At 53.0% G+C, this 25,623-nt stretch overlaps 1 protein-coding gene across 5 annotated transcripts in view; it reads right to left on the bottom strand.

The window, feature by feature from the left end:
* PTPRN2 (protein tyrosine phosphatase receptor type N2) overlaps nucleotides 1–25,623 on the bottom strand; it is an 814,855-nt gene that overhangs the window by 441,977 nt on the left and 347,255 nt on the right. For all 5 annotated transcript variants that reach the window (XM_032394358.1, XM_032394357.1, XM_032394360.1 and 2 more), the window contains 2 exons: nucleotides 23,033–23,412; nucleotides 3,459–3,545 (listed from right to left, as the gene is read on the bottom strand). In XM_032394358.1, the coding sequence (XP_032250249.1) occupies nucleotides 3,459–3,545; nucleotides 23,033–23,412 (467 nt within the window). The remainder of the gene's footprint in view (nucleotides 1–3,458; nucleotides 3,546–23,032; nucleotides 23,413–25,623) is intronic.

Raw genomic sequence — 25,623 nt, 5'->3', positions numbered from 1 at the left:
CCCACCGGACACCATCCCACCGGACACCATCCCACCAGACAGCCCCCACTGGGACACCACCCTACCGGACACCACCCACAGGGACACCCCCCCACCGGACACCACCCCACACCGGACACCGCCCCCCCACCAGACAGCCCCTGACATGGACACCACCGCACCAGAAGCCCCTCCAGTCCTGACACCCCTCCCATTAGACTTCCCCCAACCAGACACCCCTCCCGCTGGATGCCCCCTCCAGAAGATGCCCCTCCCCCAGACCAGAAGCCCCTCCAGTCCTGACACCCCCACCCCCAGGCCGCACCAGAAGCCTCTCCTGTCTGGAAGCCTGCCTGGTCTCGCCCTGGCCTCTGGGCCTCCCACCACTGCCCTGAGACTCTTAGAGGCCGATGAGCCTGGCTGAGGATGTGGAGAAAGGGAGGTGACAGGTGGGCAATGCAGAAACCGTGGGGCAGGACAGAAGATGGGCTAAACATGCTTGTTGACCTCAGACACCTGTGTCCCATTCCCTCTGGGAGACACCTTCCTTCAACAGGAAACTTCTCACTGCTGGAAAAGTCGTGGACACGTGGTCAGTGGCCACCAGTTGTGTGAAAGGCTCAGTCCTACAGCGTTCGGTGGGCTCATGTGCGGGGCCTGCCCCTGGGGGTGGGCGATGAGGCAGGCCACCATGGGGGCTTCCAGCCTGGCCCAAGGGCAGCTCCCCTCCTCGGCGGTGGGCTCTGGGTCACACCCACCTGACCCACCTCGGGCTGGAGAGCTCCACGGCTGTTCCTGAGGCTCCCAGCCCACCGTGCTCCCGCCTGTCCCGAGGACACCCCTCCTCCCAAACCCCGCTCTCTCAGCAGCATGGAGCCCAGGTCACAACGCACACACACCCCGACTTCCAACAAGCAAGCAGCGGCGGGGGGCCGAGGCTCCAGGAAGCACAAGGCCTCTGTGTGCGGGGACCTCTGCCTTCTATCTGGTGCTCACTCACCCCAGAGCGCAGAGGGAAATAATGAAAATTCAGTAAATACAGTCGCCAGTGGGGCCAGGCCACGTCTTACTCTGAAGCCTCTCCGTGTGATTCCTTTTTTGTCTAATGTTCTCAATAACGGGTCTGAGCTGTGTTAACATTCTCCAAAAGCTCAGGCCACCCCGGCCCCTCCCGGGAGCTCCCCCTGGAGATGTGAAGTCTTCTTGTTGTTTACTGCCTTCCGATCGCTCCCGGGACATTCTTCCCTCTAATGAAGGAGGCACTCATTCATTCATTCACTCCCTCAACAGCAACATGTCCCTGGCACCAGCAGCTGAATTTCGGGGGCCACATTCAGTGTCTCCTACTTGTGGACGGAGGGGCGAGGACCGCCCCGCCCTGGTTGGTGGGTCCGGTGTGGGTGCCAGGCCCGCACTCCGCAAGTCCTGCGCTGGGTGCCTGATGTGAACGTGTCAGGGACCGCTGTGACCCCCGACCTTGGGGTCCGGAGGTGAAGACTGCAGATGATTAGCCACGTGTGGGGTGCAGGCACACTGGGGAAATTTCCCTCTGCTTCTCCGAAGGGAACGGTCAGCGCCACCAGGTCAGGACTGGCTCTCTCTGCGTGCGATCTGTTTAACGGCACCCGAGACACATGCCCTGGGCAAAGGGCCTGGGTGGGCCTCCTGTGTTCACGCTGAGCGCCCGAGTCCAGCAGCCATGCCCCTTCCGCAGACGCCTGCATACACCTGGCATGGGGTTCTGCACAGGAGGGAATGTGCTTGGACAAAGGACAGTTCTCAAGGGCGTCTGAAATGACAGGCTGGAATAAAAGCTGCTCCCACGGGGCCGGCGTGTGGCTCAACTGACCGGGTAATGACAGTCACATGTGGGTGTCTCCCAATCTCTCAGCTCCTCCCACATTCGTGACTACCTCTCCAAGGCCGAAGCCCCATCTGGCATGGGGTCGGGACAACCAACACTCATCTAGAAACCTCAGCGGCCCCAAGGCACTTGAGCCTCCTCCTGTGTCCTTGTAAGAGAAACATGCCCTCCTGATGTGAAGTCTCTGGTGGCTTGCCAGCCCACGGAAGGAACGCCACACTCCTCACAAGGGCCTTGGGGCCCACCCGAGCTGCCCTGCCTGTTCACGTGGGGCACACAGTCCCTCCTGCCTCGAGGCAGCCGGGCACCTGCTCTCCAGACCTCACAGCCTCTGGCCCTTTGCTTCCACGTGAACTAGGGCTGCCTGACCTTTACCAGCTCTGCTCTGTGCCCATTTCTGCTGGAATGTCATGTTCTCTGCTCCACCTTGGCCTGGTGTTCTGTAAACATCTGTTGAATGAAAAGCTGCGTCTTGGGGCGCCTGGGTGGCTCAGTTGGTTAAGCGTCTGCTTTGGCTCAGGTCATGATCCCGGGGTCCTGGGATCGAGCCCCAGGTTGGGCTCCCTGCTCAGTGGGGAGCCTGCTTCTCTCTCTCCCTCTGCCTGACGCTCCCCCTGCTTGTGTTCCCTCTCTCTCTGTCAAATGAATAAGTAAAATCTTTAAAAAAAAAAAAAGAAAGAAAGAAAGGAAAGAAAAGCTGCGTCTTGTAGACGGTCCCGTTTGCTGGTGCAGAGATGATACAGGAGCCCTCATTAGTCGGAGAGACGGGCTAGACCGTCGTCAGCCGCAAGGAGCCCAAGGAAGTGAATCTGGGCTTACTGTTAAGACGAGGACTCGGCCTGGCCCCTCTCTCCCAACTTCTGGCTCCTTTCTACTCAAGATAAAGGGTGATGAACTTCCAAATGAGCTAAGAGCCGCAGGGAAAGAGCTTAGACAGTCCCACCGAGTGGCAAGATTGCCGACGGTCATGCTGTATTTCCAGGACTGAAGGCCCCGGGCCAGCCGTCTGGGTCAACAGATAGCTCGGCTGAGCCTCTTATTTCCAGGCCTGCGTGGCTCACAACACACCACTGATCCGTCCCGAGACGGCTCTCTGGGCTGACCTCCGCGTCCGGACCTCCCCCTGGTCTCCAGCGCCACCGAATCTGCCTCCAGCCTGCCCCTGATGACGAGAGAGGCTGGTCGTGCTCGGGGGACGTGGTGCGGCAAGTACGTGGCAGGGTGTGCAGGCTGGAGGCACTCCCTAAGCGCTGACTTCTCACGGACACGCACCGTCCCTGGGCTCGGACTCATCTGCGGTGGGGTGGGGCCCAGGCACTGGAATGTTCTAGAGCCTCCCAGGCAATTCTAGGTGCAGCAGGGCTGAGCACCGCAGCCCCAGTGGGCCCTGTCCTTCCAGCAGATTATAATTCTCACAATTACAGTCCGGTTTCAGCTGCACTTAAATAACTTACCAAACCCACCTGGAATTTTCCTTCCATCTCTCTCCTGAACTGTTTCTGATGTAATTAACAAGAACCCCAAGCACACAGTTCTTTCCCTTGCAAACCAATTATGAAACGGAACCTGATGTGAGTGGAGACTAAAAGCCCCGGACCCCGCACCCGGCACTCACGCGATGTCTGGGAAGACACTCATCGGCACCTCCAGGAGCCGCGCGATGCTCTCCATCAGCTCCTTCCCCTTCTCTGGGCTCAGGGGGCTGTTGAGGAGAGCGGGGGGCAGCGTTACAAAATGGAACTCATCAACACTTGAGAAGCTGCGCATCCCCCCTGCCCCCACCTCAGCGCCTGTGCATTCCTGTCACATAGTGACCAGGCTCTCAGGGCAGCCGGGATCAGGTGCTTCTTCAGGCATGATGAATCACCTGAATTTCCCAGCAATGAGACAAACAATACAGTGCAAATGGAATTGTTAGAAGCGTAATGGGCCCGTGATGCAGCGACGGCTCAGCTCAGCCTTCAATAAAAAATATAATAGGGGGGTGGGAGGGGAGGCCAGACGGGAAGGAGAGAGAAAAGATGGGAGACCGAGGGGAAGCAGATGCTGAAAATCGAGTTTCAGGATGGGCGTCAAATGTACAAAGGAAACACATTTTTAAATGGGCTTGTTTCTAAAATGAGCGATGTGCCATGAGAGAGATGTGAACGGGACACATCTGAAGGTAACCATGGAGACCAGAGGGGCACCGCGCAGCGACCCCCTGGGGGGGCGGGGTGCTCCGGGACAATGCGCCCAGGCCCGCGGGAGGCCCGGCTCCACCGTAACCGTGCGGCTCAGAGCTCCAACGACAAGTCCTGAATCCCAACACGCAGCTGTGTGAGCCACGCCGGCCCGTGAAACCCTATTAGCAACATTCCAGAGAATATTCCGTTATGTCGTCATATAAAAGCTGGTGCACAGCCACTGCCGTCATCCCGGCCGACCTCTCGTGCCCTTGGCCAAGGTGACAGGAGACGGGCTAGGTGCAGCAACAAACAGACCGGGCCCTGCCTTCCAGGGCGGCATTCGAGCAGCACACGGGCGGCAGAGACAAGTGCTGTTGTGGATTGAACTGTGTCACCCAAGCTTCGCATGTTCAGTCCTAAATCCAGAACCTCAGAATGTGACCTCACGTGGAAAGAGGTCACTGCTGACCATCATGCTGAGAGGAGGTCATCAGGGTGGTTCCGAATCCAATGTCACTGGAGTCCTCGTAGGAGGAGGACACGCACAGGGGTGAGTCGGGAAGCATCCAGGGTCACTGCAGCTCCAAGAGCCGATGGGGTGCAGGGTGCAAGGAGGAGCCAACCAGGATCCAGGAAACAGGACTGGGCCGGAGGGTGCAGGGGGGCCTGCGGGCTTGGGAGACGCCACGGTGTGTCGTGGTACCAGGAGGTGGCCCAGGAGCATGCGAGACGGAGAAGCCGTGGGAAGGAAATTCGGGAATTCTCCTGTGGACACATCCTAACGGACAGAGCCCACACTGAGCATCTGAGCTGGGAGCAGCTGGGGAAAGCGGCCTTCAGAGAATGGCTAAAGCAGGAATCCGGAGGGACAGAGCCAGCAAGGAGGAGTCGAGGGCCCTTGGAGGCCTCAGCTAGAGACGGAGAAGCGGGCTGGGGTCAGGAGTTGCCGGCTTGCCCCGCAACTGTCCTGGGGTGTCCCGTGCACGTGCAGCCGCGGCGGGACAGACACTCCCGTCCTCTAAGGGGAGGCTGGTAAGGAGCCACGGCACCAAGCTGTCCCCCACCACCTTCTCTCAGTGGGGACAGGAACTGGACTTCTTCCTAGGGACGCCAGTTTCTGCAGGAGGCTCTCTACCCACAGCCGGGCCTGCTCTCCACGCCTCACCCGTTGTTCTAGATCTCTTGCCAACCTGCAGGGTGCTGTTCTGCTCTGAAGTGAGAAAGGAGAGGCCCGACGCGGGTCTGCGATCAGGGCCTTTGCCCCTCCATCCCGCTTCCTGGCAAGAGCGAGATGCCCAGGGCTGGGGACCCTTCCAGGAAGGACAGACAAGTCCTACAAGCCTCCTAACACAGGGGCTTTTCACATCATGCTGTAAAATTAGAACACATTTTCAGGTCCGTGTGTGCACATGGTGTGGAAGTGTACGCTTTTACCTCGTCACCCGACCTGACTTAGAAACCCCCCTGGGCATCTCGCAGAGCCCACGCTCGGGCCCACGAGGAGGTGAGACGCCGACGGGGGAAGGGGTCCACCTGGAACCTTTGTGTCTTCATCATTACTCCCTGCCTGTCCACCTGGAGCTGCAGGCTGGAGCTCACTTTTCATCAGGCAGCCCAGAGCCCCAAGAAGGCCTGTGTCTAAACCAAGTGTGCAGGGACCTCGAGCCACGTGGGGGAAAGGCCACGGTGCTGTGTGCAGACTCAGGAACAGGAAAGCAGCAACGCCAGGAAGGTGTGTTCACTACAAGTCAGATGTGGAGAAAGAACGACAGCCGCACAGAGCCCTAATCCGGGACGTGGGCACCAGCGACACAGCAGGGCCTTGGAGGCCCTCGTGGCAGAGCTCTGGTGCCCCCGCCCCCGCGGCTCTCAGGTGGGCCGCTCTTCCTGTAACCAGGCCCCCCAGACGCAGCGCAGGCGGGCGGACAACCAGCATCTGCAGACGCGAGTGACGGGGCGTGATGAGGCCTGCAGCGAACCAGGGCCGCCCTCACCTACGCAGCCCACGTACCCCAGGCCAGACCCCAGCAGGACACAGCCTTGCTTCACAGACCCCCGCCGAGGGCACAGACCCTGCCTCCTCGGGCCCGCCCCAGCAGCTCCCCTGGACTCCCAGCACTCGGGACCGCGGAGCCTGACGCCGGCCCCCACCGCACCTGCAGCCAGCCTGGGGGCTCCCTGCTCGGTGCCTCCCTGCCGGCCTCCCAGGCCAGGCCGATGAGTGCAGCCAGGTGAGACCTGGACGGGGCAGCTCGTCCGCCCCGCCGGCGCCGCCAGCGCGACCCAGCCGCAGGCTCCTGTGCGGCCCGGGGCGGCGGTCAGGCTTTCGCCGTGTGGGTGTGGGCTTTGGCCACGGCACCAGCCGCCCCGCACACGGACACGAGCAGATGTGATGCGTGTGTGAACGGAACAAATGTGTGAATACACAGGAAGATGTCAAAACGTCTCACGCTGAAAATCATTAAAACGTAAGTTATTAAAGGAGTCCCACCTAGCTGACAAGAGTTACCGTGTAAATCAAGGACAATGGGCATAAAACCCCTCAAACCCCAAATGGCTCTCCAGCCCCGGACTCTATTACTAACAGCCTGATTCCAGCCTCACGGCAACACCTCTCCTGGCGGGGCCGCATGTGGAAACTGACCCGGGCCCCTCCCCAGACCCGCAAGGACGCGCCTCTGTTCACCCCTCTCTCAAGGGAAGGGCCTGGTGCGTTCTCTGTCAGCGGCTTCTCAGGGTAGTTTTCTGTGTAATTTCACAATCAAAAAGCAGTCGCTTTTTGGACCTTCTGTCCTCCTTTCCTGCCCATTTCCACCGCCTATTCCCCAAGAAGGGGCCTGTTGGGCACCCAGGCTCCAGCCTGCAGTGGGTGCTGGGGAGGGCAAGGGTCCGAAAGGCAGCGTCGAGGGAAGCCCCCACAACGCGGCCTGATGGTCGCCCAAGAGACAGCAGGGCCTGAAGTGTTGCACTTGGGGTGCTGCTCCTCGATCTACGACAGAGACGAGTGAGGTCGTGCTCAGGGTCAGTCACGTGAGCCAGGAGGGGACGCCAGTCGGAGACCAGAGCTAGTCGCCCCACCCGCACAGATGACGAGTGGGTGAACGTGTTATCTACAAAGGCATCAAAGTGCGGAGCAAACAGCGGGACCGAGGAGGTAGTCTGCTAGTCGTCAAAAAATTCGTAGGGTGAATACGAATTGTTTATAGAGCCAGTGGACTTAGAACACTAGAATTCCAGAAAGTGGAACAGAACGTGCAAGTTTAACCCACCAGACGGTAGACCCCAGAGAGGAGCCAGCAGGGTCCACCGGGGGATGGGCAAGCGGAACGCGCCTGAAAGAAACAGCTCCAAGGGGCCGCCCAGAGAAATCCTGTCTGTGCAGAGGGGGTCCCGGTCGCCAGAACGTGCCCCCGGGCACTGGGCAGACACCCTGGAAACGCACCTGTGTGGTGGCCCCAGCGATGTGTGACTGCCCACACTCCACTCTACCCCCTTTCCCCCCCCCCCCCCCCCGAATGTCCCGTGTGGCCACAGAACGTCCCTGCAAATCCTCGGGATGGAGGTGACGCAAGGCCCCGTCCTGTATCTGAGCACAAGTGTGCTCAGAGCAGCAGAGCACAGGGTCTCAGCCCAGCACCTTCTATCTCCGAGAGTCTGAACGGATGACAGGAATAAATGTACATGGCCAAGCGAGGGGCTTCATTTGAAGGGGCGGCATCAGGCATGCAGCCCGGAGTGGAATGACAGCTCAATCTAGGAAAATGGGCCCTCAGGTGACAATTACCAGGTGAGGAGTAGGAAAAATGAAGCTCCGTTCGATGCCACATGCACTGAGGTGCCCCCGCGGCCCCACCCAACTTGCTGTCCTGGTCCTTCATGGGAGAGTCGGCAGGCCAGGCTGGATGGTCAGAAGCGTCTTCCTTCCTGTGGTCACTCAGGACGTGCTTTGCCTCCAAACATTTCTGTGCCCCTCGGAGGATGCTGCCAGCAGGAGACGCGCGGGGGCCTCCCTGCGACGGTGGGGCCACAAACACTGGTCTCCCTGATGGCCTCCCTCCAGCCCTGTGCTCTGCAAACTGACTTGGAGCCAGAGCCCTGCAAAGTGAACCCACAAGGCCTGGGACAGGAGGCATCAGAAGACAGCAAGGACACCCCAGGTGTGCACACACCACCGACTCCGGTGTGCACACACACACCTTGCAGACACGGGAGACTCCCCAGGTGTGCACACACACCTGCGTGTGCCTGAGACAGTGGAACAGGTGTACACGTCCACACACGCCGACGTGCTCACCAAGAGGAGCACTGGCACTAAAACCAGCGAGGGTTGTGGTGATGACGTGCACTCCTGGATCGACACGACCAGGGCCCCCTGCCTGCCCAGAGACTCCCCCTCCTCCCACTGACCCTCAGCTCCAGCCGGCCCAGCCACCCCCCATCGTGTGCCCCACACCCACAATGGCACAAAGTGCTTCCTCCCCTCATCCTGGCCGCCAACCAGGCCTCACCCATTCTAACCAGCAGGCCCACGTGGCCCCCTCCTTTTCCTAAAACTCCCTCTGCTTTGATGTAGAAGCCCCGAGGCCACCACCTATTACGGAAGCTCTCTTAACTATTTCACACGTTTTAATCCTCTTCCTGTCTCCAAAGTGCACACGCAGTGAGGGCACAAACCACATCTCATGTTCTTCTACCTCCAGAGCCTACTGCCCCATGCTGGACATAAACCAGCTTCCCAACCAAGTTTACCACCAGATTCCATGAATTCTGTGCTCGAGCCTATTTTAAACCAAAGGGTGACATTAGGCGATGGGGAACCCAGAGGCTCTATCATGAGTCCCAGCCCCACTTAGGCCTCATGAGTGTCTAATGACTCTACATTCCTTCACCCCACAATGCATACAGTTAACACTTGTATCCGCAGCATGATTATTTAAAACGCCTTAAAGATAATGATGAAATCCGCCAGGATACGTGTAGGAACCCTCCTGCCTCCGCAAGGAGACCCCTGATCACACCAGCTGCTGACGGGTGCTGTAGCCCCTCCCGAGGGCTGCCACGGCTCGCCGCCCAGGCTGGAGCACCAAGCACAAACGGCTTACGACGATAGCGGGTCCAGTCAATAGTTAGACCAGTAAGATTGCGCTCAAAATGAGCATGCAGTTATTTCTATTTTATTTTTAAAATACATGGCCATCATCTGTCATTTCATGGTCTGAACTTCCTTAGAAAGCAGTTGGAGTTAATCTCAAAAATCAATGGACGGATATGGCACATGCAATTTCATGTGTGTCGGTGACACCCTGATCACCGGGACACCCGATACTGCCGTGCAGGGAGAGACGCACGCCGTGCCGGCGGCTCGGCCCTCACCGCCTGCCTCGACGTCTAGCGGCCGAGAGGGTTCACAGAAGCTAGAGCTATCTGCTCTGATGCTTTTCCTCTCTGAATCACAGCCACATGTTAACACGACTGCGGAGTCGTTGGAAAGTCAGAGGCCCCTAGGGACCTACTAAAGCAGCAAAACAGGAGAAAATCTGAAGCATTCACACCACCCACTTGATGGGAAGGCCACAGGAGAAGCAACAGTACCCCCGTTTCCCCGATGGCCTCCACGCCATGCACAGTGTGTGGACTTCCACAGTGCCCTGAAATCACCATGGGAATGAGAGGACAGATGAAAAATTAGAAAAACTGTTATGTCAGACAGTGAAGGAGTTGTGGAGAGCCACCCTAACGAAAGAGTAGTGGCAATAACTTCAGGTGAGAAATGTCAGGGGCCGTGGAAGACCTTGAAGGTTCTCCTTATGCTCGCCACCGTGCTGAGACCCGCACAACACTCTCACGTAACACTCACAACAGACCTGTGAGGAAGGTACTATTGTGAACCTCATTTTAAAGGACTGGAAACTGAGATTAGAGAAAATAATTCAAGCTCCAGGACATGCCACCAGTAAGTCCCAAAACCTAAACGTTACTCGTCAGTGAGGGTGTGATGCGGACTTCCAAACTACGGGGCAAGCCCAGGTAACTTACAGCTGCATCCCTCCCTGTGTTTTACCTTAACTAAGCTGCGGAGTGTCTGCACGCATCATTCCTCCAGGTCCTGTTTTGGCAACAGTGTTACTGTCTCTTCCTTAGCGACCCAGACGGTCCTGCCAACCAGACACCCACGTCTAGGACTCTATGTTCAAGAGCTGACCATTTGTGCTTCTGCTTCTTTACTTCCTGATTTCGGATACTTTACTATTCATTCGAAAATTTACCAAAGGTAGGGAATTAAATGATTGATGGATTGCAAAATGATATCAATCAACTCTGATACAAACTTTTTTGATGAGGTATTTTAAATCAATGGATAAAATGAGGTTTTCATGGGATTCCCCAATTATTCTAGCTATCCCTATATACTGTTTTTAACAAATAACAATATTTATTCTCTTTAAATAATCTTATAAGCTAGTTATACTTTTGTTAACCCATAGGAATTCTCCCCAATGTAGAGAAAAGACATTTCTCATGGGGGAAATGAGAGAGGAGCTGCCATGATTCAATATCTCAACCTTGATTCAGTATCACCTTTCTTTCCTGCAGAGAAATAAAACCCAATGTCTTCTGGAGAATGAGTGAGTGAGCTCATGGTAATTTGTGCAACCAAACTGATTCTTCTGACTGCTGAGCCCACAGGCTTCTAGAATACATGCAAATTCATCTGGAGGTGCCAGAACCCTGAATTACTCTTTCTAGTAAAGTTGTTGACAGACACCAACTCTTCACAGGTAAAAAAAAATCAACTGGTGAAAAACTGTTGTATTCCAACAACTTCAAGATGAGACTATACTTCTCACCACAAGTATATTTATTTCCCTACATTTTTGGAAAAAATATTTGCCAACAGCTTAATACAAATCTAAGTACACAATGTCTTAGAGTTAGTTTTATGGAAAGTATTGACATCAGAAAGATAAAATGAGGAAGGCAGCACAAAAATGTAGAGCTTTAGTACACATTCAAAGTTGTTATCAGCTTGAAACAGGCTGTTCTAAACATATGGTATTTCATGTAAGCCTAATAGTAACCACAAAGCAAAAGCCTATAATATGTACACAAAAGAGAAAGAGAAAGAAATGTAGGCACACCACTATAGAAAATCATCAAATCACAGAGGAGGAAAGAAAGGGAAAGGAACAAAGGAATCGCCAAACAGCCAGAAAATAATTTACTAAATGGCAAAATGAAGCCCATACTTATCAGTAATTACTTTAAATGTAAATGGACTAAAATCTCTGATCAAAGACACAGGTGGCTGAATGGATAGGGAAAAAAACCAACAATGCCCAACTCCATGCAGCCTACAAGAGACTCACTTCAGCACTGAGGACACCAACAGACTTAAAGTGAAGGGATGAAGAAAGATAATTCATGAAAAGGGAAACCAGAGGTAGATAAAATTATGTTAGACAAAAGAGACTTTAAGGCAAAGATTGTTAACAAGAGACAAAAAAGATGATTATATAATAATAAAGAGGTCAGTTCATCAAGAGGATATAACATTTGTAAATATTTACGCATCCAACATAGGAGCCCCTAAATACATAAACAAATACCAACATATCTGAAGGGAGAAATAGACAGCAATATAATAACAGCAGAGACCAGAAGAACCTAACAGATACATGAAGGACTTTCCACCCCGTAGCAGCAGAATACACATTTTTCTCAAGCGCACATGGAACATTCTCCAGGATGGATCACCTGATAGGACAGATCACATGACAAATCTTAATAAATTTAGGAAGACTGAGATCATATCACGCATCTTTTCCGACCACAATGGTATGAAACTAGAAATCAATTATAAGAAGAAAACTTGAACATTCACAAATATATGGAGATTAAATGATATACTCCTGAACAACCAATGGGTCAAAGAAGAAATAAAAAATACCTGAGATAAGTGAAACTGGAAATGTAACACACCAAAATGTGTGGGACGTAGAACAGAGTTCTGAGAGGCATTCTTATGGTGATGAATGCTTGCATTAAGAAAAAAGAAAGATCTCAAATAAACAGCCTGACTTTACAACTCAAGAAACTAGAAAAAGAGGCATAAATGAAGGCCAAAGCTAGCAGAAGGAAGGAAATAATAAAGATCAGAAAAGATGAAATAGAGACTGAAAAGACAATAGAAAAGATAAATGAAACTAAGAGCTGGTTTTCTTTGAAAAGATAAATAAAACAGATAAACCTTTGGCTAGACTTACCAAGAAAAAAAAAACTTAAATAAATAAAATCAGAGATGAAAGAGAAGATATTATGACTACTGCCACAGAAATACAACAGGTCCTAAGAAACAACTAAAAACAATTATTTGCCAACAAAACGACTACCAAGAAGAAAGGGTAAATTCCTGGAAACATCCAACTGATGGAGCTTGAACCGTGATGAAAGAGAAAATCTGAAGATGCCGATAAGTAAGGAGACTAAACCAGTAAACAAACACCTCCCAACAAAGAAAAGCCCAGGACCAGATGAGTTCTACCAAACATCCTAAGAAGAATCAGTACCAATCCTTCTCAAACTCTTCCATAAACAGAAGAGGGGGGAACACTTCCAAACTCATCTTACAAGGCCAGCATTATCTTGATACCAGTCAGAAAAGGATGCCACAAGAAAAAGCTACAGGACAATATCCCTGATGAAACACGGATGCAAAATCCATAAATAAAATATTAACAAAACAAATTCAACAATACATTAAGAGGATCACACACCATGATCAAGTAGGATTTATTCCAAGGATACAAGGATGGTTCAACATCTGCAAATAGAACAGTGTGACACACCACATTAACAAGATGAAGGATAACAAGTCATGGTCATCTCAGTAGAGGCAGGAAAAGCACATGACAAAATTCAACATCCATTCATGATAAAAACTCAACAGAGTGGGCATGGTAGGGATGGTAGTGCAGCCCGCTGGAACCTTGCCAAAAGCCCAATGGGTAGAATAGTCTGGGAACTGTAGTGAGCTGTCCAGGCCAGCTCATAGCACAGACAACATTTTGCAGGTCAGCCTCACAGTGCAGAGACAGAAAGGAGAGCTGAGGGAATGGCCCAGTGGCCAGCACACCTGCTGACCAGTGTCCCTCCATCCACTGTACCCACCTTTCATCATCTCTTCTCCACTCAGCAGCAGAGGGATCTGGGAGAGTGGTACCCTGACCACACCACTTGCCCGCTTGTCCTCTAGTGGTGTCCCATGTCTGCTGGGGGCAAGGACCCAAATCCTTGCTGGGGCCCTGAGGCCTGGCCAGCCTTTCTCATGCTTACTGCCCCCACCTTCCCCCGGCCTTATTTCAGCTCCTCAAATGTCCATGCTACTCCTGATGCAGGCCCTTTGCAAATGCTGTTCTCTTTGGAACATGATTTCCTTCCCACCCACCTGCCCACTCTAGAGCTTGAAGTAACAGCCGTACAATTTATCTGAAGCTTGAACGGCCCTTCTACACAGTTAGAATATAGGAGGGTGTGCTGGAATTCAGTAACCCGTGGCCAGCTCTTCTAGTAAGACACTCCTATTTTTTTAAGTCATTGTCTCAATGAAGTCAATATTCCACAAATGAGCTACATTAGGACACTATTTTTCCCCATTCTTCTTTTTCCTTCTGCCTTCATTTGTCATCTGCAGTTTATTTCTATTTTGACAGCTTAGCAAGTCTCTTCTTTTCATATTTTTCTCCCTTGTTCTTACTCCCTCCCATGTAGGAGTGATATTTAAACTGCTTAACTCAGACAGATTTAATTGGAGGTCAACTTATAAAGCAGATGACACTTTTCAAAAATCAATTGCCGTGTTTAGGCTCTGAAGGTCCCTGGAGAGTTCTACTATGGACTTTTTTCCTGAAGAGAAAAAGCAAAGCTTCCCCAACAATTATAGAAGTCCGATACCAAACCAGACTGTGCAGCCACGATGACAGAGATGTACGGACGTAACCGCCAGAGAAGGTGAGGATGCAGACACACGGGCAGCGAGACAGAGAGGACACAGCTGAAACCAACAATACAGCATGAAGGTGAGTGTAGATCAGGTGCAGACAGGTGTAGACATGGAGACATACAAGTGCATGTGGGTACAGATATAGATATGTGTGATCAGATGAGGCACATTTGTGGATGCGGGTGAAAGTCTAGATGCAGAAGCAATACGGATATTGATACAGATCAGTGATAGAGATGCAGGTATAGAGAGAGATACATAAATACTGATACAGATGGACACAGAGAGATACAGATCCAGGTAGACGATGCAGATGCACTGCAGGTGCACATGCAGACATATCAGTGTAGGTGTAGACGTACAGGGACTGACGGAGATGCAGTCGGGTACAGACACGGGTAGATGATGTGGTGTAGATGCAGGTGTACATATGGAGATGTCGGTGTAGACACAGACGTAGAGACAGGTACTGATGGTGACCTTGCTGCCATCAGATGTCACTGCGGCCCAAAGAGTCCCAGCATCGTCAGAACCTTCTGAGACCCTCTTGCATTTCAAGCACCTAGGCTGAGCTGCAGAACTAACCTGTAGGAGTCAGACTCTAAGGACAAGCATGGAGCAGACAGAGTGTTCAATGTCCAAGTTCCAGGTTTGGTCAGAGTGGGCTGGGCTGTTCCAATATTTCCTTTTTCTCCCTGTTCCCCCCCACTCACCCACCAATTTCACACTTTGCCACAACAGAGAGCATCAGATGTGAGAAAGGGGGCTCACCACAGTCCGAGACCATGAAAGAGCCCCTTCCTGGCCTGGCATCATCTCTTCTGGATGTCTTCCCAACAGGCTAGACATGGCCAAGCCAACTCAGAAGCCATTTGGTCAAAGATGCCCTGGAAGTGTTTCTAACGCCCACCATATTTGCACTTTCATGGTATTTTCTCACGCTGTCTACTGCCATAGTTAGAGGTCAGACAAGTTTGAAATTTCCTCCAGTTCTAGAATTCAGCCAATAACAGACATCAAAATCCAACACATCACCCTAACCTCAACAAAGGAGATGAAAGTGGGCCTACAGAGTCAGAGGCATCAAAGACCAGACAGCCAGTGCAAGGTGTGAACCTTATTTGGATCCTGAGTCAAAATGCCAATGAACAAAATTCTGATGTGGATGTGACAACAGAGCTGAACGCGGGCTCGACACCCAATGCTACTAAGGCTTGATGGTATGTTACAAAGAAGGATCCTTATATTTTAGAGCTATTTCACAAAATGTTTCCAAGAAAGTGGGGTTTGTTTGAAAGCAGCATGAGAGGTGGGAGTAAATGGGGGTGTGGATGGGGCAAGGTTGGGCGTGGGCCATTATCTCTGTGCATGTTCAAAATCTTGCATTAGAAAGAGCGAGAACAAATCCATCCATTGCCTCTTGAAAAATATGAAACTGAACAGCCAGGGAAGCCTGTTGGATGAGGTACCTGGGGACAAGCCAGGCTTGTGAGCCCAAGGCCTTGGGAACATGGTGGGCAGGTCCCAGGACAGGGGTCTGGGCACCTGCAGTGTGACTATCAGAGGTCTTTGTACCAGTGCTTCCTTCAGGGCAGGTCTGGGAGTGATGGTGCCCCCAATACCCATGCTGGGAGCAGTTTCTAAATAGAGCCTCTACTTAGAAGCCAAAGCCTTGTTGCAGTACTTTTAAAAACTCCACTGTGTGACTTTGGACTTGTGTTACAATCTGATCCTCAAACTGCCTTGGGAAGAACCTTCACATCAACTATATCCATTTTCTTAGAATTTACCAAAAGCCGCTTCATGGTGATTCTTCGACTAGCTGATGAGCAGATGTCTGGATGGTTCCAGAAGCCTGCTTCCCTTGCTCCCAGTTCCTCCACATCATCTGGCAGCACTGGGAGGGCCAAGACACCCAGAGCAGCCCCTCCTGCGAGGAGTGTGACATCTGCATGTGGGAGGGGGTGTGCGACACCGCAACCTCAGTGGTTTCCTGGGGGCCAGAGGGAAGGCTTCCAGAAGAAGGGGCAGGGCTTTCGAGGGGCCCCTACTCAGCCTGGGGCGTCAGGAGGGCTCCCCGAGGACAGGACAAGGAGAAGTTCAGGAGCAGTGTGTGCCGGGGGGTAGCACTCCAAAGTGGGATGAACACTTCCAGGGCCCCGTGACAGCCCTGCATATTCAGGAGCGGGACGGAGGGGGGCGTGGCAGAGCACCATGGTGCGGAAGCAGGGAGAGGATGAGTCTGCAGAGCCCGCAGGGCTTGGGGCCCCGTCAGCGGCTTGGGCCTCTCCCTCAAGGGCAGTGGAAGCACTGCAAAGTGTGAAGAGGAAGAGGGGCACAGTCAGGTAGGTGATGGAGGATTCTGCTGGGGGTCAACGTGCATGACAGACTGGGGAAAGGTCGGGGGATGAAGGACCAAAAATAAGAAAGGTCCCTGCAGCTACCAGCGCAAGAGCAGCCGGCCCCCGAGAGCAGGACGGGGACGGGGATGAGGAGCGGCCAGGTCGGGAGATCCCCACAGCTTGGGAGGAGGCAGGAAAGGTGGTGCAGGTGCTGGTGCCGCCCCCGGCATGAGCCCTGGAGGAGGAAGCATGGCACTGGGAGACGCCGACTGCGCCACCACGCAGAGCTTCAGGCTTCTTTCCCACGCCCAAGAGGAGGGGCGGCATGGAGGTGCTCCCCGGAGCATGGGAAGGGCAGCATCCTCGAGGACGAGAAGGCTGGGAAGGTTTTGGAAGAGCGGAGCGGCCTCAGACCGCTGCTGCGGCCGGGGGACGGGGAAGGCTGCTGGCTTCAGGAAGCGCCAGGCAGAGGGGAGGAGAGGGAGGGCGATGGCCAGGAGTTGCTGAGTTTGGCAGATGGAATTTTGTGGCTGACAGGAGGAGGCAATCAGCGGAGAGTCAGGGTGAGAAGTTTATAGGAAAAACCTAGTTCAAGTTACGGTACAGGTTCTGAGATTCTCTAACTCGTGGGCTTGGGGACCCACTCAGTTAAAGCTGTTTGCATTCTCTGGATAAAGTCTCACTGTGCAGCTTTATACGCTCTCCTCATCTGAACTCCAGAACAGCCCACAAGTTAAACTGAGAGTGTCTGACTCCGTAAGGGAGAACTGCACTGGGCTTGTCTTGAACCTCCTTCCTTCTCTGGGGACCTCTGCCGGGTCCCCACATCGCAGGGGCCCAGTAAGTACGTGCTGATGCCCCAGGCAGGGGCGCCTACGGACAGGCCAGAGCTGGGCCACGACCTGGGGCTCAGAGACCACTGCTCACCATTCTTGTCGCAGACATCCCCCACAGCTACCAACTCTGCAGTCAGGGATTTTAGATTTGGAAATGTGTGGTTTTTCTTCTTGTTGTTGACCATACAAGCCAATGTGACTATTTTTACTCATTGGCTATACGCCCCCATACCTAAAATCTCAGATGACAATGAATCTGTCACCCTGCACATGATCTCTTGACACAAACGAAGGAGATGAGTGGCGACACAGCAGTGAACTTGTCACATTCAAGAAAGACCCCTAGAAGCCGTACTTTCTGAACAAAAAGTTCAAACACATCATCTGAGACGTGGTCTGAGATAGAACAGAATAAACAAAACCTAGAGACACCGCAACTACAGAATCTGTCCACAAGCCTGTGAAGATTTCTTTTCTCCACCAAGGAAGGGAAAACAGGCCACGGCACTGGTCCACCCCCCTCCCCGCGTCCTCGTCTGCCTTCCCTGCAACCACCATGGGCCCCATGGCCCTGGTGCAGCTCTGAGGGGCTCCGCGGGCAGCCAGGGGTCTCTGCACAGGCGGGGGGAGGACGACTGGACTGCCCCCCGTGGCTCAGCTATGACCCTTCCCCTCCCACCACACTGACCTCAGGGGGCACAGCATGTCACCCCTGAGCATATGGGTTTTCACATCTTCAAGTTCGTGATGGGAAAAGCAATCTCCTCCCATGACGGCTCTAAAAGGAACCTGATTCTCAATTTAGAGAAATGATTCAGAAAGACGTGTCTGACAGGAAGGGGAGCGGGTCGCCTGCCCATGCACAAGGCCTCCTCTGGCTCATGCCCGGACCTCTGGGAGCTGGGACACACTCAGAGGACTGACCGCTGAACCTTCTTCCAGACCTGGATTCCCAAGACCCTTATGGCTCGCCGGTGAAGAGACGGTAGAACCATGCCTGCCGTCTGGGTGGCGTCTCCTTAACAGGCGTCAAGCTGAGTCCCCGTCAGGGCCGAGCCTCTGGGAATGGCGGCCACACCAAGCTGCCCGTGACGCAGGCGATGTGTCAGTTAGTAGAAAATCATCTGTGATATTGCTGGTGGGCGTGTCCCAGGCAAGAGTTTTATGGGAAGAAAACACTGGAGAAAACTTAGGACCAACCTGTCCGTTTGAGAACACTGATGGGCATCAGAGGCCCACTACACTTCCGGCACTTTCCTCCACCACCCTGGCCCGAGGTCTCCGTGCTCCAGCCCTGCAACCTTCTCCCTCCACTCATGTTCCGTGATTCCATGGCTCTCTGTTCACGGCTCCCGGCTAACGTCATCTAGCACGACGGACCTGCTCTGCCCCAGGGCCGCTCTCTGCGAATCAACCGCTCTTCCCAGCAGCCCTCAGGGTGCCGCCGCAGAGGCGAGGCAGCCGCCCAGGCGCCGCTGCTGTGCAGCCCCCCACCCCCGACAGCTGGCCCCACGGCCCATCTTCACCCCTCCAGGCTGAAGAGCAAATGGGGACCGAAGCTTTGCCAGAGCAGCAGACCTTCCGGGTGCTTCTGTGCAGGACGGCGGGGCTCTTGATGGTCCACGCACAAGCTGGGTGAGGACAGTGGCGTCACTGTCTCCAGCCCACAGCTCAGCCTCCACAGGAGCCCGCCTCTCCAAAGCCAGTCTGGTCACTCAGATGTCCTTCCACAGGACTACACCCCAAACACGAGGGAGTCTGTAAGAGAGGCGCACCCGGAGAGCCACGGGCTCTTATGTGTTTCTTGATCAGACGTACAATGCGGGTTCTCCTTTGCTGAGACAAACGTCTCCCTTGGCTGCAAATTCACCTTCCGTGTGCTAGCTCTTCTGAACTCGAAACACCTCTAAAATCACTCTTGGAGGACAGGGATGGCCGTCCTGACCTTCAGCCAGTCTTGGAGGGTCCATCCAGGGTGTGAAGAGGGGGAGAAGGTAAACAGCAGAGGATGAGGCGGCGCTCTGTCCATCAGAAAGCATAAGAGACAGAAGAGTGCAAAGCTAAGGCCCACAGGGAGGACGTGTGTCAGTGAGATCACATGGGGCACGGGTCCCACTCCTTCTCCTTCTTAGGGGACAAACAGAGATACAGACGTCCCTTTTCTTTTAAGACTGGCATCAGACTCTTGTCAATTAATAGCTGATCTATTAAGGCTTAAGCTGAGATCTGGTGAAGTCTTGCCCTAGAGAATCCCAAATTATCAATTAATCTGATAACAGAGGCAGAAATCTCAATCTCTCTCTATAGAGGGAGGGAGCATAATCTCGTAGTGACAAAAAGTAAGAATTATTGACACAAAGCCAGGTTATCCGCATCATATACCTTTCATCCAATTGAGGCAGCAAAAGAAAAAGGGAAATGAGCCACGATAACGATTTTTTTCTCTGACCCACGCTTGTAGCAAACATTCAAGTCCCAAAGGTCTGGCCCAGGAGAGCTCTACAGGAAAGTAAACTCTGAAGACAAAGAAAAACCCGCCCCTAACAGGGGCCTCATTTTCTCGTAACAGGGTAAGAGAAAATGCTAATGCGACAGGCCTTTCACACAACGTGGTCACTTTCCTCGGAGAGTCACCCCGAGGCAGAGGACGGTCACACGGACTGCCCTGCTCTAAAGGCACCGTGCTCTGTTGTTCACGGGGACACAAGGGTGCCACTTGGAAGAGCCTTTCAAATGATGAGAACCCCTTTCCCGGGCCTGTTGTGGTGCGTCCACCCTGCCTCGTGCTGCCGCTGAGACCCAGGAGCCCAGAAAGAAGAGCGGCAGCGGTGTCTCCTTGCGAGCAACCTCACCGCACGCTGGCATGAGCCCCTGCGCCTCAGGCCCGCGTACCACTGATGCCCTGGCGGCCGGAGAGAAGGCTCCCAGAGCAACTGTGCACGGCACACACACGTGCACACACACAACACACAGACCGCACACGCACACACTGATACACACATGAATACAGACAACACACACGTGCACACACACAACACACAGATGAATACAGACAACACACATGTGCACAAAACACAGATGAATACAGACAACACACACGTGCACGTGCACACAACACACAGATGAATACAGACAACACACATGCACACACAGATACACAGATGAATACAGACAACACACACGTGCACACGCACACAACACAAATGAATACAGACAACACACACGTGCATAAAACACACAGATGAATACAGACAACACACATGTGCACACAGATACACAGATGAATACAGACAACACACACGTGCACACGCACACAACACACAAATGAATACAGACAACACACACGTGCATAAAACACACAGATGAATACAGACAACACACACGTGCATACGCACAACACACAGATGAATACAGACAACACACACGTGCACACACAGATACACAGATGAATACAGACAACACACACGTGCACACGCACACAACACACAGATGAATACAGACAACGCACACGTGCACACACAGATACACAGATGAATACAGACAACGCACACGTGCACAAAACACACAGATGAATACAGACAACACACACGTGCACACACAACACACAGATGAATACAGACAACACACACGTGGACAAAACACACAGATGAATACAGACAACACACATGTGCACACAGATACACTGAATACAGACAACACACACATGCACAAAACACACAGATGAATACAGACAACACACACGTGCACACGCACAACACACAGATGAATACAGACAACACACATGTGCACACAGATACACAGATGAATACAGACAACACACACGTGCACAAAACACACAGATGAATACAGACAACACACATGTGCACACAGATACACAGATGAATACAGACAACACACACGTGCACACAGATACACAGATGAATACAGACAACACAGACGTGCACAAAACACACAGATGAATACAGACAACACACACGTGCACACAACACACAGATGAATAGACACTGCACACACGCACACACAGATACACAGATGAATACAGACAACACACACGTGCACACACAACACACAGATGAATACAGACAACACACATGTGCACACAGATACACAGATGATTACAGACAACACGCACGTGCATACACACAACACACAGATGATTACAGACAACACGCACATGCACACAAACACACAGATGAATACAGACAACACACATGTGCACACACACAGATGATTACAGACAACACACACGTGCACACACACACAGATACATAGATGAATACAGACAACACACATGTGCAGATGCACACAACACACAGATGAATACAGACAACACACACGTGCACACATACAACACACAGATGAATACAGACAACACACACAGATACACAGACAACACACACGCGCACACACCACACATACACACCACACACAGACATAAACACACATATGCACACACAACGCAGTAATGTTTCCCAAGGGAGGGAAAAATCCACAAACGGGCTTTGGACACTTGAGAATAAGGAATGGTTGTCAGGACGGTTTGCTCCACAAGAGAACTGAGGAGGTGCCTTGGCTTTGCTTCAATGGTGCGAGCTGTGTCCTCAGTAGGGTACACCGTTCAAGTCCCACGCGTGCTTCTCTGTAAGGTGTGATTCTAAAGACACACACCCACTGGGAGTTCCCGCTCTAAGAAAAGGAGCCCGACAACAGACATGAATACACGGAGCTCACCATCCAGGCAAAGAGGTCAGAAATGGGAGGACACGTCTCAACAAAAAGTACTTGAGAAAACGGAGTTGGTATTTTGGTGCGGGCTTGAAGTGTCAGCTGCTGAGGACTTCTCTAAAAACACACGTAAAAACACCATCGACAGCTCAAGAGTCTTACGTCTAAAGCTGGCTTTGATAGTGGTCTGAGCTCAAAATTAAATATTTTCCGCCCCATCGCGGTGTACAGCTCCAGCTGCCTGATGCAATGTGCTCTCTGCAGAGTAACAAGTACACTGCATGCTGATGGATTCCGCCGGGCGGCGCGAGCGCAGAAAGACAGCGTGCGGACCCGGCGTGAGGCATGGAGCGGCCCTTTCCACCCCGCGCGTAGTCCCTGGGATGTGGGCAGCTTCCGAGCTACTGAGGAAGAAGCGCCTGGACAATGAACACCATAATGCAACGGCGGAGCCCCACACATCTGCACACACACACGCACACATGCATGTGCACAGCCAGATACGCTTTCTCTTTTGAAACACTGCTTCCATTCCTTGAGGAAAACGTGACATTTTTACAGAGCATAGTGTCAAAAGCCAGTCATTAGGGTGATGACCTGAAAATGGGGCTGACCACGTGTCCCCTGCTGGGTACACACTGTGGGAATGAGGCCCCTTGATATGTGCAGATCCGAAAGAAGAGAAGAAGGAGCATCCTGTTACTACGCGCACGTCTCCCCCTCTGAAGGAGGACTCGTGTCCCGATACCTGGACTGCTTTGCTGTGAGGCAGACAAAACCGCTGGAGCCCCAGGAGGCAGGGAGGCAGCACGACGCAGACCCCAGTCCCCCATGCCCCAGGGGCCGCTGCGTCCACGCACCCCGCAGTCTGGGCCGCAGGTGCAAGGCTGGGACCAAGAGCCGGGAGGGGTTTGTTCTGTGGAGAATCACCCTCGAGCTCGGGCTCCTAGGTCACAGCACCGGGTGACAGACGGGCTGGCTCCCGGCTGCCCTCCTGCCCCCACGACACCAGGAACACCTCCTCCTGTGTCTCCGGGTTAAGACAGGCAAGAATGGAAGTGGCCCCCCTCCACCCACCCGACGGGCACCAGGAGAGAAAAACCAGAGCCTCTACTTACTCATCTTCAGTCACAATGTAGCCTTGCTCCTCCTGGGAAGGCCTGACCTCCAGCCGCAGGCCTTCACCGGGGCGCCCCTGGGCTCCGGCTCCAAGGTGAGCATCTTCCTGCGAGGGCCCCGGAACCCAGGTCTGGAACTCGCCAAAGCCGCCCGCCCTGGGCTCTGCGGGAGGTAGCCTCTCCAGCCGCTCCTTGGAGTAGGTCTGACTCCTCACGTCCTCCACCCCAGCGCTCTCCTCCTCCCAAGCCGGGGGCATCCTGGGCGTCTCTGATTTCTTCATCTCCGTTTTGAAGGGCTCCATAAGAAGGGGGGTGGCAGGAAAGAGTCGGAACCCAGGATCCTGCAGGTGGTCCTCGAGCTGGAGGCTCAAACGACTGACCTGGCAGAAAAGAGGCTCAGTGAGGGGACGTTCAGGGGGAGTCGGTGGGCAGCCCCGGCAGGGGATGGAGTGGTGCTCTCACGGCCACATTCAGAACCCCATCGGGATGGGACATGCTCAGCCAAGGGGAGGACGAGGGCCTCACACATCAGCACCACTCAGCCAAGCATGTCTCTGTCTCTGTCTCATACACATACAACTTCCTGAAGACTCTGATTTTATAAACTCAGTGTAGGTGTTTCCCATCTATATTTTTTTTTATTTTTTTTAAGATTTTATTTATTTATTTGAGAGAGAGAGAGAGATAGCAAGAGAGAGCACGAGTGGGGAGGAGAGGGAGAAGCAGGCTCCCTGCTGAGCAAAGAGCCAGATGCGGGGCTTGATCCCAGGACCCTGGGATCCTGACCTAGGCCGAAGGCAGCAGCTTAACCGACTGAGCCACCCAGGCGCCCCCCCATCTATATTTTTAAAAAGAGCCCATGTGGGGGGGTGCCTGGGGGGCTCAGTTGGTTGAGCACCTGACTCTTGATTTTGGCTCAGGCCATGATCTCAGGGTCGTGAGATCGAGCCCTGGGGCGGGCTCTGCCCTCAGCAGGGAGTCTGCTTGAGATTCTCTCCCTCCCCCTCTACCCCTCCCCCCTGCTTGTGCGTGCACTCTCTCTCATAAATAAAATCTTTAAAAACAAACAAACAAAACAAAAACAAAAGCAATAACAGCCTATGTGGATTCTGAGACCCCCTCCAGAAACAATGAGTGCCTGACAGTAACCGTCCTACTTGCATTTACTGAGCTCTGACAGGGCCCGAGGGCTCTGTAGCTGACGCCCGCCCTGCACGGACTCTCGGCGTCCTCATGACGCCCTGCCCCCAGTCCCTCAGGGAAGTGGAGAGGCCAGGAGTGAGCAGTCACGGGGACACGCACCTGCAGCCTCACAGCACCTAGGGGTCTGGGGTCCTCAGAGCCAAGGCGTGCCCATCCTGACCCTGTCTCCTGGACAAGAGGACCCTCAGAGCTACTTAATTGACATCTCGACAGATGAACATTATCTTACACGCTCAGCACTGATTATCTGCCAGGCACTGTGCTCAGCGCCCTGCGCGCGCTCTCACTTAATTGCCACCTCAACCCGGGAGTGCAGTCCTAGTTTTATCTCTAGTCTGTAGGCTCTGGGGCTTACAGAGGTTAATAACGTGCCCGAGATCACTGACGGCAGATCCAGAATTTGAGTGCCATTCCCGCTGATGCCAGAGAGGCTGCCACTGGGCCACACCGCCTCTGGAGACCCCAGCATGGCCTCCAAGGGAAGCCCCTGGTCCCTCCCCCTGCTTGCTGCTGGTGCCCAAGAAGGGGGGGCACGCCCAGGGCCCCTGACGTTTACATCTCCAATATTAGACTAGATGGCAAGACGAAGAGTGGATTTACTTCACGTGTATCAAACACAGATTTATAGGAAACTAAGGAAGGACTATAAAGGAAAATAATTATTCCCTTGTTGACTAGAAATTGTACGTGATTTTTCCTTGTGTGTTTTGAAATATTTAAAGAAAATGGTATCTTGATAAAAACATTTGCTCAAATTTGGATCCCGAGTGGTGATAGTACATAGCATTTCAGTTACCACGTACGGATGGAGCCCTGTCCTCAGGCTTTTAAAGGAAAGAGAATGGTGTTTTCACTTGAATTGTGCTCCATGAGAGGAGGAAACAAAAGATGTTAACAAATAAGAGCTCAGAAAATACAACACTCAGATGCCTTTTGGAAAAAATTGCTTGAGGGGCGCCTGGGTGGCTCAGTCGTTAAGTGTCTGACTTCGGCTCAGGTCATGATCCCGGGGTCCTGGGATCGGGCCCTGCATCGGGCTCCCTGCACCGCGGGAAGCCTGCTTCTCCCTCTCACTCTCCCTCTGTGCTCTCTGTCTCTCTCTCAAATAAATAAATAAAATCTTAAAAAAAAAAAGAAAAAATTGCTTGAAAATGTACCCCAAGTAACAGAGAAATGAATCAAAATTCAACTTGTTTAGGATGGAAAGGTGGGAGTATGAGAACCCTGGGGGTCTTCAGAGAACCCACGTGGGTTGGAGTGTGTGCCCCTGGAGACCCCACAGCCCTGGCTCTGGCTGTCAGCGTCCCTCCAGTTTCTGAGACATGTTCTTGGTGCCACGTCTCCCTCCTCACCTGAGACAGAGTACCCCCCCGTTTCTGACGGGCAAT

This window comes from Phoca vitulina, unplaced genomic scaffold, assembly GCF_004348235.1.
Source record: "Phoca vitulina isolate PV1807 unplaced genomic scaffold, GSC_HSeal_1.0 scaffold80, whole genome shotgun sequence".
NCBI lineage: Eukaryota > Metazoa > Chordata > Mammalia > Carnivora > Phocidae > Phoca > Phoca vitulina.
The sequence above is the reverse complement of the archived record's forward strand: the minus strand, read 5'-3'. Positions and strand labels throughout refer to the sequence as shown.